The 17,791-nt window shown below is 34.8% G+C and overlaps 1 protein-coding gene across 3 annotated transcripts in view; it reads left to right on the top strand.

Moving 5' to 3' along the window:
* The window catches only part of CNTN5 (contactin 5), a gene marked incomplete at both ends in the record, with an annotated part of 797,505 nt that overhangs the window by 293,264 nt on the left and 486,450 nt on the right, over positions 1-17,791 (top strand). For 2 of the 3 annotated variants that reach the window (XM_082845317.1, XM_082845316.1), the window contains 2 exons: positions 11,247-11,370; positions 11,499-11,674. The exons of the other annotated variant lie outside the window; for it this stretch is intronic. In XM_082845317.1, the coding sequence (XP_082701443.1) occupies positions 11,247-11,370; positions 11,499-11,674 (300 nt within the window). The remainder of the gene's footprint in view (positions 1-11,246; positions 11,371-11,498; positions 11,675-17,791) is intronic. 3 annotated transcript variants of the gene reach the window in all.

Raw genomic sequence — 17,791 nt, 5'->3', positions numbered from 1 at the left:
AGTTCACTGTAGATGAACATTTTGACATTGAGTATAAGTATATGCTTAAAATACTCTTCTTCATTTATTAATTGATTATGATTCAAATCATTTAAGGTCAGTCTATTGGTTATATTAAAACAAATTTGTTTTTCAATAAATTAAAGTTTAAAGTTAAAAATATCATTTTGGTTAATTTCTTATTCTACATAATATTCTATCAGAGGAACATAAGATATTCATGGTACAGCCTTCATATTCTAATCTTAATGGCAATTTCCATAAATTAAGCAAGGTATTATTGATGTGCTAATCAACTCAATTATGATAAAATCTTGAGTAAAGTGTATTTATTTTAGAACAGAATTGAATCAAAAGATGTCTTCATCTAGGGCATAAACTTATGTTACTTATTTAAGACATACTTTATTTTTGAGAATCCTAACAATAAAACAGTAATTTGTTAAGACTTCATACATTACTAGAAGTGATGAAGCTAAAACTGGATAAATATCCTAGAGATTATTAGAATGGAAAGATTATACTTCTAATTCTAAATGTTTAAGGCTCAATAAAACTTAAATAAAGCATTTTCATTCTCCCAAGTATGATTATTTGTAAATGATATTTTTATTCTTTACTTTTCCTGGGAAGTTCATAGATTTCATAGTTATGTCTTGTCTTAAACACCTTTTCATATAAGTAATATAAGGAGATAAAAAATAGTTTGTTAATTATCTATTCCTGTGTAAAAATTACCTCAAAACTTAGCAAATTAAAACAATAATCTTTCATTTTCTCACAGAGACTGTGGGTCTTTAATCTGTGAGTGGTTTAGGTGGGTGGTTCTGGCTTAAGTTCTCTCATGAGATGAAATGTCAGTCAAGCTGTTGATTGTAGCTGCATTCACCTTTGAAGGATTAACTGAAGGAAGTTCCACTTGAAAACACACTCGTGGTTGTTAGTAAACCACAGCCTCTTGTTGATTGTTGGCCAGGCCAGAGATTTCAGTTTGTCTTGTGTGGATCCCTCCATAACCTGAAAAATTGTACTCAGGATATAACAACTGTCTTCCTCTGAGGAAGTGACTGACAATAACGTTGGAAGAACAGTTTAAAGAACCCATACATGAAATCAAAGTACATATGACAAGATAACAGAAAATGATAAGAAGTAATCCTTAGAGCTCAGGAAACAAATGGAAGAGACAAAGAAAACCATTAAAGAGTTGAAACCCTAATTATTGGTAATATAAAGGCAACTAGAGCTCAGGAAACAAGTAGGAGAGACAAATAAAACCGTTAAAGAGTTGAAACAATCATTATTGGTAATATAGAAGCAACTGAAAAGATAGGAGCATAGCAAACAAATTAGAGGTCAAACAAATAGGAAAATAATAAAAATATAAAACTTGTTAGAGAGATGATAGAGCAGACAATTTTTTTAAAAAGCCAACATATGTTTAAGTAGTATGAGGAGAATAAAACAAATGAAGAAGAAATATTCCAAAAAAAGAAATTTTTGAGGAGGGAAATAAAGATGGTGGATTAAGAATATGTGGAGCTTACCTCCCCCAACAAATACACAAAAAAGTACATCTATGTGTGGAACTCACTGAAAATGAACTGGAAGCTAGCAAGACTCCGATACAACCAAGGATATAAGAAAGATGCAGATGCAGTTGGGTAGGAAGGGAAGACAAGCAATTGGGTCAAGACCTTTGCCCCTGGAAGGGACTCAGAGGACAAGGGAGATTACACGGGTATACACCCACCCTGGGGAGTGAGCAGCTCAAGCCACAGACTGGGTGTCCCCGTGCTGAAGTCCCACGCAGAGGAGACAAGCCTCCTTGGCTGGTTGGAAGAACTTTGGATCAGATAGAATGTCTGGAAAAGCCTGCACTCCACTTGTGAAGAGTGTGCACATTCTAACTAGTCCCCAAGGCAGAGCAGAGAGGGTCCTGCTCTAGTGGCTGCAGGTTTCCCATGACTGACCACCTCGTGGTTCATACCACAGCCCAAGTCAAGTAAATGCTCTGGCCCCACTTAATCCATGGCACAGTGCAGTGCTGGATCTGGAGCAGCTTGACCGGGGAAAGGACTCTACCATGGGATGCAGAAGCTATCTGGTCCCAGGGCAGAGCCCAGGGAGGGTGGCAGCAGTCATAGTAAGCATTTCCTCAGGCAGTGTCCCCAAAGCTGCCTAGATCTCTGACAGTGACTGCTCCACTACAGCTAATCTCCCAACATGTGCTGAGAGTCCATGTGGGTTCTCCCAGCACTGTGAAGTGACTCCACAACAGTGAGAGGGTGATGGGAGAAACAGAGGCAGGGGGCAATGATTGGCTGTGAGAGACAAAGGGAACTTGCACACAAGGTTGCATCTGAGCAGAGCCACATTCGCCTACACAGGCAGCACATGGACCTCTTTTTGCACATGGGCCCCACTTGCTTCAGCACTCCCCTCTTCTAGGGCAAAGGCCCTGGTGTGGGGAGAGAGAAAAATACACACTGAGGGAACAGAGCCACTTTGAACTCGATCCTCAGGGCTTCTGCTCCAGTAACTTGGAATCAGACCCTACCCCTGACAGTGTGGTGATAGCCACTGATCAGAGAGGAGGTCTTGCCTCATACCCAGTGCCACCTTTAGCTCCTCCATCTCCATCTCCACTCCCTACCAAGGTGACAGCTATCAGCACACCTTGAGGAAAGATGTGACTGGAGTCCACTTCAGATCCAGTCATCCTACCAAAGGCATTAGGCATACACAGTCTGCATAGGGAGGTTCCCACATAAGAACAGCACTTCAAGACTGTAGTAGGTAATTATTTCACCTAAATTCATAGAGACAGAGAAAATTAAGTAAAATGAAAAGGTAGAGGAACTATTCTCAATTGAAAGAACAAGAAAATACCCCTGAAAAACAAATAAACAGAAATAATTTACCAGTTAAAGAATTCAAAGTATTAGTAATAAAAATGTTAACTGAATTAGGAAAAATAATTGATGTAACCACTGAACATTTTAACAAGGAACTAGAAAATATAAAAAAGACCCAATCAAAAATAAATAGTTCAGTATATGAAATATAAAACACCTTAGAAGGAATGAATAGCAGACTAAGTGATACAGAATAACAAATAAGTTATCTGGAAGGTAGAATAATGAAAATCACCCAAATAGAACAGGAAAAATAAAAACAAATTTTATAAAATGAAAGCAATTGAAGAGATCTCTGACCCAAATAAACAAAATAGAAATGAAAGATGAGAAATGACAAATGATATCACAGAGATACAAAAAACCACAAGAGAATGCTATGAACAGTTACATGCCCACAAATTGGACAACCTAGAAGAAATGAACAAAGTTTTAGAAAGATACAAACTGCCAAGATGGAATCAAGAAAATCAGACTATTTGAACAGACTGATCACTAATATTGAAATTGAATTTGTAATTTAAAAACTCCCAGCAAACAAAGACCATCAAGGACTGGATGGTTTCACAGGGGAATTCTACAAGACACATAAAGAGGAACTAATACCTATCCTTCTCAAACTATTCCCAAAGCTGAAGAGGATGGAACACTCCAAAATTCGTCATATGAGGTTACAACAACCCTGATACCAAGACCCAATAATAACACTACAAAAAAAGAAAATTATAGGCCAATATGTTTGATGAATATACCTACAAAAATACTCAACAAAATATTAGCAAACTGAATACGATAATATCTAACAGGGATCATACACCATGATCAAGTCACATTTATCCCAGGGACACAGGATGGTTCAACATTTTCAAATCAACTTTTTCTACTCTAATTGCTGTGTTTAAAACTTCCCAAACTATGTTAAATAATAGTGGTGAGAGTGAGCATCCTTGTCTTGTTCCTGATTTTAGAGGAAATGCTTTCAGTTTTTCACCACTGAGAACAATGTTGGCTGTGTGTTTGTCATATATGGCCTTTATTATGTTGAGGTAAGCTACGTCTATGCCTACTTCTGGGAGTTTTTATCATAAATGGGTGTTGAATTTGTCAAAAGCTTTTTCTGCATCTACTGAGGTGATCATACAGTTTTTATACTTCAGTTTGTTAATATGGTGTATTACATTGATTGATCTGAATATATTGAAGAATCCTTGAGTTCCTGGGATAAACCCCACTTGATCATGGTGTGTAATCCTTTTAATGTGCTGTTGGATTATGCTTGCTAGTATTTTGTTGAGGATTTTTGCATCTATGTTCATCAGTGATATTGGTCTGTAGTTTTCTTTTTTTTATGACATCTTTGTCTGGTTTTGGTATCAGGGTAATGATGGTTTTGTAGAATGAGTTGGGAGTGTTCCTCCCTCTGCTATATTTTGGAAGAGTTTGAGAAGGATAGGTGTTTGCTCTTCTCTAAATATTTGCTAGAATTCACCTGTGAAGCCATCTGGTCCTGGGCTTTTGTTTGTTGGATGATTTTTAATCACAGTTTCAATTTCAGTGCTTGTGATTTGTCTGTTTATATTTTCTCTTTTTTCCTTGTTCAGTCTCAGAAGATTGTGCTTTTCTAAGAATTTGTCAATTTCTTCCAGGTTGTCCATTTTATTGGCATATAGTTGCAGGTAGTAGTCTCTCATGATTCTTTGCATTTCTGCAGTGTCAGTTGTTACTTCTCCTTTTTTCATTTCTAATTCTGTTGATTTGAGTCTTCACCCATTTTCTCTTGATGAGTCTGGCTAGTGGTTTATCAATTTTGTTTATTTTCTTAAATAACCAGCTTTTAGTTTTATTGAAATTTGCTCTTGTTTCCTTCATTTCTTTTTTATTTATTTCTAATCTGATCTTTATGATTTCTTTCTTTCTGCTAACTCTGTTTTTTTTGTTGTTGTTGTTGTTGTTCTTCTTCTTCTTCTTTCTCTAATTGTTTTAGGTGTAAGGTTAGGTTGTTTATTTGACATGTTTCTTGTTTCTTGAGGTAGGATTGTATTGCTATAAACTTCCCTCTTAGAACTGCTTTTGCTGCATCCCATGGGTTATGGGTCATCATGTTTTCTTTGTCATTTGTTTCTAGGTATATTTTTATTCCCTCTTTGGCTTCTTCGGTGATCTCTTGGTTATTTAGTGGTGTATTTTTTAGCCTCCATGTGTTTGTATTTTTTACAGTTTTTTCCTGTAATTGATATCTAGTCTCATAGCATTGTTGTTGGAAAAGATACTTGATACGATTTCAATTTTCTTAAATTTACCAAAGCTTGATTTGTGACCCAAGATATGATCTATCCTGGAGAATGTTCCATGATCACTTGAGAAGAAAATGTATTCTGTTGTTTTTGGATGGAATGTACTATAAATATCAATTAAGTCCATCTTGTTTAATGTGTCATTTAAAGCTTGTGTTTCTTTATTTATTTTCATTTTGGATGATCGGTCCATTGGTGAAAGTGGGGTAAGTCCCCTACTATGATTGTGTTACTGTCGATTTCCCCTTTTATGGCTGTTAGCATTTGCCTTATGTATTGAGGTGCTCCTATGTTGGGTGCATAAATATTTATAATTGTTATATCTTCTTTTTGGATTGATCCCTTGATCATTATGTAGTGTCCTTCTTTGTCTCTTCTAACAGTCTTTGTTTTAAAGTCTATTTTCTCTGTTATGAGAATTGCTATTCCAGCTTTCTTTTGATTTCCATTTGCAGGGAATATCTTTTTCCACCCCCTCACTTTCAGTCTGTATGTGTCCCTAGGTCTGAAATGGGTCTCTTGTAGACAGCATATATATGGGTCTTGTTTATGTATTCATCCAGCCAGTCTGTGTCTTTTGGTTGGAGCATTTAATCCATTTACATTTAAGGTAATTATCAATATTTATGTTCCTGTTACCCTTTTCTTAATTGTTTTGGTTTATTATTGTGGGTCTTTTCCTTCTCTTGTGTTTCCTGCCTAGATAAGTTCCTTTAGCATTTGTTGTAAAGTTCGTTTGGTGTTGCTAAATTCTCTTAACTTTTGCTTGTCTGTAAAGGTTTTAATTTCTGCATCAAATCCGAATGAGATCCTTGCTGGGTAGAGTAATCTTGGTTGTAGGTTTTTCCCCTTCATTACTTTAAATATGTCCTGCCACTCTTTTCTGGCTTGCAGAGTTTCTGCTGAAAGATCAGCTGTTAACCATATGAGGATTCCCTTGTTTGTTTGTTTTTCCCTTGCTGCTTTTAATATTTTTTCTTTGTATTTAATTTTTGATAGTTTGATTAGTATGTGTCTTGGTGTGTTTCTCCTTGGATTTACCCTGTGTGGGACTCTCTGTGCTTCCTGGACTTGACTGACTATTTCCTTTCCCATGTTAGGGAAGTTTTTAACTATAATCTCTTCAAATATTTTTTCAGACCATTTCTTTTTCACTTCTTTTCTGGGACCCCTATAATTCAAATGTTGGTGCATGTAATGTTGTCCCAGAAGTCTTTGAGACTGTTTCAATTCTTTTCATTCTTTTTTCTTTATTCTGCTCTGTGGTAGTTATTTCCTTATCTTCCAGGTCACTTATCCATTCTTCTGCCTCAGTTATTCTGCTATTGATTCCTTCTAGAGAATTTTTAATTTCATTCATTGTGTTGTTCATCATTGTTTCTTTGCTCTTTAGCTCTTCTATGTCTTGTTAAACATTTCTTGTATTTTCTCCATTCTATTTCCAAGATTTTGGATCATCTTTTCTATCATTACTCTGATTTATTTTTCTGGTAGACTCCCTATTTCCTCTTCAGTTGTTTGCTCTGGTGTGTTTTTACCTTGCTCCTTGATCTGCTATATATTTCTGTGTCTTCTCATTTTGTTTAACTTACTGTGTTTGTGGTATCCTTTTTGCAGGCTGCACGTTCTTAGTTCCCATTGTTTTTGGTGTCTGCCCCAGTGGGTAAGGTTGGTTCAGTGGTTTGTGTAGGCTTCCTCATGGAGGGGATTTGTGCCTGTGTTCTGGTAGGTGGAGTTGGATCTTGTCTTTCTGTGGGCAGGGCTGCATTTGGGGGTGTGTTTTGGGGTGTCTGTGAACTCAGTATGACTTTAGGCAGCCTTTATTCTAATGGATGGGGTTGTGTTCCTGTCTTGCTAGCTGTTTGGCATGGGGCATCCAGCACTGGAGCTTGCTGGCCTTTGGGTGGAGCTGGGTCTTAGTGTTGAGACAGAAATCTCTGGGAGAGCTCTCATCAATTTATATTATATTGGGCTGGGAGGTCTCTGTTGGTCCAATGTTCTGAAGTCAGCTCTCCCACCTCAGAGGCTCAGGCTTGACACCATGCCAGAGCACCAAGACCCTATCAGATACACAGCTCAGAAGAAAAGTGAGAAAAAATGAAAGAAAAATAAAATTAAATAATTAAAATTTAAAAATAATTAAAATAAAAAAAATAGAAAATAAGAAAAAAAGAAGAGAGCAACCAAACCAAAGCACAAATCCACCAACGACAACAAGCACTAAAATCTATACTAAGATAAACATAAAAATCAGAAATAAGTCAGTCACAGACAGCAACCCCCAAGTCTACAGTTGCTCCCAAAGTCCACCGCTTCAGTTCTGGGTTGATTTGTTGTCTATTCAGGTATACCACAGATGCAGGGTATACCAAGTTGATTGTGGGGATTTAATCCGCTGCTCCTGAGGCACGGAGAAATTTCCCTTTCTCTTCCTTGTTCACACAGCCCCTGGGGTTCAGATTTGTTTTTTGCCCCACCTCTCGTGTAGCTTGCCCCCAGGCTTCAGTTCCTGTTAAAGCAGAGGCTGATTAGGGCATTGTTGCTAATTCAGGCCAAGGGGAAGGGAGGCGAACGGTAGTTAAAAATAGAATGTGGGGCGAGACTGCGGCAGCAGAAGCTGGCGTGACATTGCAACAGCCTGAGGCATGCCATGTGTTCTCCCAGGGAAGTTGTCCCTGGGTCACAGGACCCTGGCAATGGCGGGCTGCACAGGCCCCTGGGAGGTTGTAGCTAGTTACCTGTGCTTGCACCCAGGATTCTTGGTGGCTTCAGCAGCAGCATTAGCATTTCATGCCCTTCTCTGTTGTCTGAGTTGATAGCCGTGGCTCACTCCTGTCTCTGGCGCTCATTTAGGTGGTCCCCTGCCTTCTGTGGGCAGACAGGGAAGGAATCCCCTCTCCTTGCTCACCCTGAAACAATGGTCTCTTGCCTCATAGGCAGGTCCAGAGATTTTCCCGGACTCCCTCCTGGCTAGCTGTGGAGCACTAGCCCCCTTCAGGCTGTGTTCACACAGCCAACCCTAGTACTCTCCCTGGGGTCTGACCTCCAAAGCCCGAGCCTCAGCTCCCAGCCCCCACTCACCTTGGCGGGTGAGCAGACAAGCCTCTCAGGCTGGTGAGTGCTGGTCAGCACCATTCCTCTGTGCGGGAATCTCTCTGCTTTGCCCTCTGCACCCCTCTTGCTGCGCTATCCTCCGTGGCTCCAAAGCTTCCCCCACACCCACCCCCTGTCTCTGTCAGTGAAGGGGCTTCCTAGTATGTGGAAACTTTTCCTCCTTCACAACTCCCTCCTAGAGGTGCAGGTCCCATCCTTTTTATTTTGTCTCTGTTTTTTCTTTTTTCTTTTACCCTACCCAGGTATGTGGAGATTTTCTTGCCTTTTGGGAAGTCTGCAGTCTTTTGCCAGCATTCAGTAGGTGTTCTGTAGTAGTTGTTCCACATGTAGATGTATTTTTGATGTATTTGTAGGGAAGAAGGTGATCTCCACGTCTTACTCCTCTGTCATCTTAAGGTCTCCTGCAATGCATCATTTTTATCAATAGATGGAGTCTACTACTACAGGTGTATGTATCAAATTGTCTGAGTTTGTCTATAATAATACCTTGTTGGTTTGGAATTTTAAAAACGAATCCCTTCAGAGATAGAATCATCTTTGATTACTCTTTGCTGGGAACTGGAAAGCTCTACAGAGACCCAGGCTCTTCCACCCCTTACAGTGAACTTTATTTCTAAGAGAAAACCAAGAGAAAGAGGAAGGAGAGAGAGAGACAGAGACAGAGAGAGAGAGAGAGAGACAGAGACAGAGAGAGAGAGAGAGAGAGAGAGAGAGAAGAAGAGGGCTCACTGAGTCACTAAGATGCTTTTGAAGTGACAATGAACAAAGATATCTAACAGAGCACAGGCAGTCAGAATACATGTTTTTCAGACTAGTCCCTTATTTTCCAGTCTGTGATTTACCAGTTCTTAACTCTTTGCTTTTCCCCAGTCTGGGAAGCCTTTATTTCTCTTGTCCTGTTTTGACAATTTTCAGAATATAAGGTTTGGAACCATAGAAACCTAGTTAAAATCAACTATTTACTACGTGGCTAATTTTGTGGAAGTCTCCTCTCAGAACCTCAGCATTTTCAACTTTGAATTACAAATAATAATAAAACTCAACTCAGATAATTAAATAATAATATATGAAAGTGTTTGTAAATGTTGTTTAAATGTATAATAATTATTATTATAAATAATAGTAATAGTAGTAGTAGCAATAGTGGTAGTGGTAATCAGGTTCTATATTCCAAAGCCCTGGATTTGTGTCCCAAAGTTATCATTTATTTACTATACAAATTTACTTAATTGATTTCAGCCTCAGTTTGTCTTCTACAAAATGGAAATTAAATAGATAACTAAGAGATACCTACAATATAGCACGGGGAATTCTACTCAATATTCTGTAATGGCTTATATGGGAAAAAAAATCTAAAAAAGAGTGGATATATGTATATGTATAACTGATTCACTCTGCTGTACACCTGAAACTAACATAACATTGTAAATCAACAATACTGCAATAAAAATTAATTAAAAAATAAAGGGCACTACTGCTAAAAAGAAAAATTAAAAATCACTGCTCTATAAAAGAAATAAAAATAAAACGAGGAAATTAATTCTAGTCACATTGCTGTTATGAGTGTTACATGATATATTTCATATAAATTATTCAGTATAATGTCTGACATATAGTAATTATAACACAAGTAAACTTTAGTTATTATTCTTATTAATTATAATTTACTGAGTACTTGTGACATACTAAGTATTTACAAATGATCGATACTCATAATAATATTGTAAGGAGACATTGTTATCCACAATTAATAAATGAATCAGCAAAGGGTAAAAGTAGTTGGCTCAAGGCTAGAAAATGATGGTACTAGAATTTAAACCCAAGTGTCTGACTCTAAAGCTCAAGAATTTTAAAATATATATATAAATATAAGAGATATTTATTAAAAGTTAATCTTATGCATTATAGATATTTATAATATTAATTTAAATAATTGTATTTTAATGAGTAAAGACCAGAAGGAATTCTTTTTTCATGACTTGATTGTGCAGTTTAATTCTAACTGAGATTTTGATAAGGTTTCATGTGCTTTTCTGAATTTTAAAAAATTCATTATGATGCAACAACATGCAGTATAATATTTTGACAATAATTTACTCAAGTTATTTATTTATCAAATCACTTATTTTCCTCTTTTAAAATAAAACTTTAAGTAACAGCAATACAATTTGGTATACAATAATACATTTTAGTTATTTTCATGTAATTTTTTTTGGTTGTAGCTAAGGAAAAAGCTGCCTTCCTTTTTATGCCTCTTCTCTTCTGATTTCCTTATTCACTTTATCTACCAGCTGGTAAACATTTAATTGTATACAGTTTTGTCATCTTTATTCAATTATTTGACTTATTTTGAGGACATGTCTCATTTATTCCATGAGAATGTGTGTACTTGCATTACATCATTTTCCCCTTACAATCCAGCATCATTAAGCACTAAAAGTCCTTGATTGAATGAGTGAAGAAAGGAATATGTGAAAAATGCATGAGGACGAACATTTTCATGTCTGTAGTACCCAAGTAGTAACACTATATTAGTTCATGATTTTCCTTTATCAAATATTATTTTTAACATTCTAAGACTTTTGCAAAATTTGGGTATTTTAAAATAATGTTTTTGTTTAATGTTATTCTCCTTAGCTCCTCTTTTGGTGAATTCAAAGATATATATTTTAAAATGTACAACATCTATGTTTGAGATGTGTTTTTTCATTTCATATATCATATTTTTAAAAGCAGTCTTGGTCAATGACAGAAAAAATCCATTTAGGTCTCTGCAATTTTCTAAAACAATGTAATTTGCTAGCTATACCTGTCTTTGGTAATATGCCTGTTTATTATGAGGAAAGTGCAAGAATTTTGAGTAGGAACATAGTGGAGAAAAAATATTTCGAGAAATTTCGTTTCCTTTTGGTTCTTACAGAAAGTGTGGACTACGGGCCAGTGTTTGTGCAAGAACCAGATGATATAATTTTCCCGACGGATTCTGATGAAAAGAAACTAGCACTGAATTGTGAAGCTCGTGGCAGCCCAGTTCCCAATTACAGGTAGAAATTCAATGTTAATCATTTTTCTTAAGTCTTAAAAATTCCTTTCAATGAGATTCTGACACTCCCTGGGAGTATTATAATGTCTCAAGTAATTTTTATGTACTTGTCTTCTGATTTTTCCTAAGATGGCTTCGAAATGGAACAGAAATAGATTTGGAAAGTGATTATCGCTACAGTTTGATAGATGGGGCCTTCATTATAAGCAATCCAAGTGAAGCAAAGGATTCTGGCCATTATCAGTGTTTGGCAGCCAACACGTTTGGAAGTATTCTTAGTAGAGAAGCTGTACTTCAGTTTGCCTGTGAGTAAAGTATTGCTCTTTCCACATATACATATATATAGTGTGTTTGTGTAAATATATATACATATATATAAAACTTTAAAGTTTAGTGAGGCAATAGCTTATGACTTCAACTTTTAAAATCATGGTATAAACTGGTAACGATTAGAAGTATGAAAACAATGTGTTTCTTCCTGAGATATTTTCAAATTCCCTGAAATGTTTGCCCTCTTCACATAAATAGTAGTCTGGGGAGGTTAAAAATTCTGTTCATAAAAGCAGATAAAGTTTTAGAATTGAAATATCCTTTGAAATCTAGTAAGAAATAGATTTTTAAGTTTTTCTCTCTGCTTTAAAATATACACTTAACTGCTTTTATTCTTCCACTGTCTATTATAGTCACTATTTGCTATAGATTCTTCTGTACATAAGATAGCATACACTAAAAATTCTGCTTGTAGTCAGGTAACCAAAGAAATGCCTCTGAAATGCTAATCTCTCAGATTCTGATTATAACTTCCCTCCCAAGTGTCCCAGGTTTTTTTATTAGAAAAAAGACACCACATGTAATCATTCATGTATACTAGAATATATACATTTTAAAAAAATAGATCATATATCTAATTAACTAACTGTAGAGATTTCTTAAAACTCTTGAAATCATTTCATTTATGATGGGGTCTTACACCAAATTAAGGATAGGCTACTGGGTGAGATCATTTCTTAGTAGGTAATCCTACTTGAATTAAATTCTTGAGGATTATAATCTCTAAGAAATAGAAGGGCCAGTGAACTTTGTGCTAATAATTCATATGTAACTATAATGGCTAGGTAATTTGTCACAAAAAGAATTTTTAAGTTAAAATTACACCCTGAAGAATGGAATAATTGATTTTTGTCTGTATAATCTTCATGTATTATGTCTAATTAACCCCAAACCCAGACACCCTATTAAAGGAGTGTGAAGGAGAAAAGGAAAGAATAAAGGAATGATAATGGATTCAGTTTCAAGAACATCGAGTTAGGTATTAGAAAAATCAAAATATTATCTTTTAAAGTATAATTGGCTAAGGAGTTTAGACTGGTACTTTACATACACCAAATATACCAAGATAGGGACCTAATTATACTCCTTTTGTTTTTGAAAATATTATGTGGTGTATCACAGAACCTAATACTTTTCAGTATGTACATTGAAAAAATCCTAATAAACCAAATAAACAACCCTCCTAATTGCTCCTCTCTTCAATAGAGCAGTCTTTTCAAGACAGATACAGCAAATCCAGAAAACACGATGTACTAGTATTAGTGGCTTATACCTTTCTCTTTGGTCTATACTCTCTAACACAAGTACGCTAATTCTCAATAGCCTGTAGATCAGTTGTTTTTCTCCCAAATCAACACTGGTGGCAAAATATGCAAAGTTTTCTGTATTATTCAGAACAGAAATCTATTTACTGAAAGATCCTAGATGTCTATATGATTGTGCCTTTCTAGATTTTTGCAAAGACCTGTCACAGCTATCAAATAGTCAATTCCACCTGCCGTGAGCAAGTTGGCACCAGCATTTACAGTTCAATGACTAGGCAAGGGAAGCTTTATCTCTCAATCAACCTACCTACCTACTTAATTATCTTATCTATTCCACATCAAGCTGTCCTGAACTTAATTTAGAGCAATATTTGCTTTATTTTTAACTTAAATGTATGGGTAGACAGACATATGCAATCATTGGTAGTGTCTTATTACTCTGCCTTACCCCAACCCCACCTCACCTGACTCACTGCTGTGTTCTGGAGGCCATACGTATGCATAAGAGCCTGTAAGATGCCTGGTTGAAGCAGTCAGTCACTTACATAGGGAAGGCCACTTCTGCCTCAAAATTGCTCCCCTAGATTCCATTATGTCTGTGTTGATGATATAAAAATTAAGTCTGTTAGGCTTAGTTTTATTTTTTGCCAGGTGATATTTGGGAAAAAAATGCAAATACAGGTGATAGAGAAGATAGGATGAAGACAATCAATTTGCTTTCTAGTATACCTGGGTGCGAGCATGGGTGCTAGGAGTCACCCATGCTCTAGGAATCAGGGTAGTTTTATGATTAGGGGGAGAAAATGAGGTAGGATGCTGGGGAGAAAGAAAAGAAGGGGCTTCTGAAAGGAAGTGAGAGCATACAAATGTAAAGCAAGACTACAAACTTGGTGGCAACTTTCCTTTACATCATGATTTTCTATGACCAGCCTCCGAGATAGAGAATGAACTCACTATTTGTTGTTCATAGAATGTCTAAAGGACTTTTGTGGCTACAGGAACTCTGATTACTTTTTATACATTTTGAAGCTGAAATCATTAATTATCTATATCCATCAGCCACTATTTATGCAAAAATTTAAATATGTATTACATAACTAATATTTCAAAACAAGTATATTTAGTAAGTTTAGATAATTATTAAAAGAGATTAAATTAAATATTTAAATCTAATACAAGTCTGTTCAATGTTTTAAATGTTATATAATTAGACAAAATTACAAATTATCAAAATGATTACAAACTTATGAACTCAGTTTACAGTTATTTTATTATATAAATATTTTTACCTTTATATCTTAATTTTATCATGTATTACACAATAATTTTATCAGCTATGGTTTTCTACATTGTGTAGTGCAATTGTGATCTAAAATCAAATAGAAAGGAGGATCATATTACCTAATCCAGAGTAGTTTCTGAGTTATCAACCAATTGAATTCAGGTTGCTCCTTTCAAAGTGAGACTACTGTTAACAGACTTGACCTCTTTTATAATTTGAACATTATTTTTGTTATATAAATAATACTTTAAATAATAATACTTTAAATAATAATAATAATACTTTATAGCTTTTACATAGGTTTTCACCTTTTGAAATATGACATATTTGCCTAAAATAATGTGATTTTAAGACTTAATTGGACAATGTTAAATAGGCATTAAATGTGTCTTCCCTGATTATATTCATAGAGAAAAGTACTGATCTATATTTTATAAATAGGTACATATTTAAATGAAGAATCAAGATATTCATATATTAACAATTCCATACTTATTAAAAGTAATAAAATTTAAATATATCCTACTAGAATTATCTTCCTTTTGTATGAAATTATATATATTATATACACACATGCATCATATTAAACGTTCCAATTTTGAGTATCATTAAAGTTGCATGAGATTTTGCAGATTTACCTTATTCATATACATATATAAATTGTCACAATTTGACTATTGGGAATCCCTGAATGTTAGCTTCTTTGTCCTCTTATTAACCAGAAATATATTTTAAAATATTCTAGCTTTCCTCCAATAACATCTTGATCTTGTGTCCACCCCCCATGTAGATTCAGCTACATTTCGTTGACCGTAATGCATAATGTTATTTATAGAGACTAAAATCTAGGTGTTAGAGGTGCATATAAGATTGATCCAAATAAGTTCTGGTGCTGAGGAGGATGACATTATTGCCAAACCAGTTTAGTAAAAAAAGATTTTTAAAAACAAAAACTTTTAGGGTCTCAAGTTCATATAAGTAGTTTATATTTATTTAATGCTTACTTCTATGGCAGACAACGTTCTAAGTGTTTTAAAATATGTTAACTCATTTCATCCTCATAACCAACCTATGAAGTATTATGCTGTTAAATGTAAACACATTTTACAGATGACACCTCTTATTTAACTCTAATAGTACTCAGTCTTTTCCTTATATAAATATGTATTATATTCATTTTATGGCATACCCATTTTGTTTTAATTCCTTTCTCAAACAATAATTATATTGTAATCTTTCAAAAAAATCTTTTTATGTTTGCTTCATCAACCATCATTTTATAATCAATATATTAATACCTATGTGTAAAACAAAAATAAATACTGGGATAAAAAATAAGTATATAATCATTCTGCATTTATTCTCATTGTTTAAATTAGTTAATAAATCACTTGCTTAATTTTCCTTATGGAAATTTAAGAGCTTAAGACACATTAAGTCTCCTTCTTGATCTAGAATTTGGGGATTTATAGTACTTTTGGTATGTAATTTTTTTTTCTTACCATATTTTCTCTTTTATTTTTAATAAATGTATTTATTTTTTATTTTTGGCTGTGTTGGGTCTTCATTTCTGTGCGCGGGCTTTCTCTAGTTGAGGCGAGCGGGGGCCACTCTTCATCGCGGTGCGCGGGCCTCTCACTATCGCGGTCTCTCTTGTTGCGGAGCACAGGCTCCAGACGCTCAGGCTCCAGATGCGCAGGCTCAGTAGTGGTGACTCACGTTTCTAGTTGCTCCGCAGCATGTGGGATCTTCCAAGACCAGGGCTCGAACCCGTGTCCCCTGCACTGGCAGGCAGATTCTCAACCACTGCGCCACCAGGGAAGTCCATATTTTCTCTTTTATTATACCTTTTTCTCTTAATTTAAAAAATTTATTAGACAATCTATAGTTAGGACCTGGAAAACTACATTTTCTAAATAATCTTGAGACAGGACATGGATGACTGTGGCTGTTATCAAAAACTGAAACTATCATCGTAGATCCTGGCTTTTGAAGAGAATGGTGATTAGGAAATGAGTGTTGACACTTTTACCTGCTGATGTAGCAATAATAAAGGACATATCTAATGTATACTAAGTGTAAAACAAATTTAGTTTCTTTAAAGTTTTGTTCCTATTCACTTGTCACTCAACATATCAAGTGTATATTTATATAATAATTATTGTAATTTACTAATATATTTGACGTTAACCTCATTCCAAAGATGATTTATTTGACTTGCCATATAAAATCATATACCATAAAGGATAAATATGTAAATTAGTAAATACAACACCAGGAAAAATGTAAATTTCTTCATAAGAGGTCAAGATAGTATAAGCCATATGTCTCATAATTATTATGGTCAAGACACAAATATTTCCTTGGGACTCCCAGTAGTCAGAGAAAAAGGAGAAATACAAACATTTAAAGGATGTTTGTTTGAGAAAATAATTTTTTCTTGACATTTAATTCTCATAGAAATTTCTCACCTTAGGCTTTATATAGAGATTTTAACATCTCTACATCAACTCAATAGCACGTTTAATTAGCCTGACTTAAAACCAAACCAAATTTTAAAATGTAACTAGAATTTAATCATGAAGCTATTCACTTTGTTCATTTAAAAATCTTTTTTTTTTAAATTTTGATTTGAGCAGCTAGTGGATTTGAGCAGCTGCTGCTCCTTTTAACCCACCTCTCACATGTATAAATGTCTACCCATGAGGATCTTTCAATTTAAGCTCTTCCTAAATGAATATTTATAAACATGGCTCAGCTTAGTTAATGTTAATAATATACATTAGCATTAATAAATATATATCTCATAAGGGTGTAGTAAAAATTAATGAGGTGGAGAAGTCATGTCTGTGAACTGATTTTTAAGTTCAGAAAGACATAAATAAACACAAAGTTGGAGTATTATTGCTAGTAATGATTGTTACTGATTATCAATAAGATTATTTTTGACAGAGTATATTTTACTCCTGTAGCTTATGTTCATCATGAGTATAATTTCCTCACCTAGTATAGTGATTTTTCTTCAGTGACAAGCAAGAATACACCATAAAAAACTTTGTCACTCTATTAGCTTATTACCATGCTGATGAGAATTTTGAATTGATAATGTGACACTACACACTTCTCAAACATCCTTCAGAAAGCTAAGGCTCATAACAGTTTCTCCAAAGTTTGGATTTTTAGAAATAATTCATACCAGCAAGTCAAACATAAAATGAATCAAGAATAAAATCTCCTTATACTGTCTCTTGCTTCAAAAAGATCTTTATATGCCATCCAGTAAATTGATAGTTCATATCTAAATTCAAACATATTGCTTTTCAGGGCATTTAAGATGATGTAGATCCAGAATATTCCATTAGTTTTCCTTGAAGCAGTTGATTAAAATAACCCCCTTAACTCTTTGAGAGATTATATGAGTTTTGTAGACTTTGTATTTAAGCAGTTTAAATCAACCTTTCATTTTCATATAAAACTCAAAAATTACTTCTCTAGTTTTTTCTTAATTTTTTCCCCTAAAGTAAAATTGATCCTAGACTTTAAAA

The sequence above is a fragment of the Leucopleurus acutus genome, assembly GCF_964270905.1.
Source record: "Leucopleurus acutus genome assembly, chromosome: 8".
Lineage (NCBI taxonomy): Eukaryota > Metazoa > Chordata > Mammalia > Artiodactyla > Delphinidae > Leucopleurus > Leucopleurus acutus.
The sequence above is the reverse complement of the archived record's forward strand: the minus strand, read 5'-3'. Positions and strand labels throughout refer to the sequence as shown.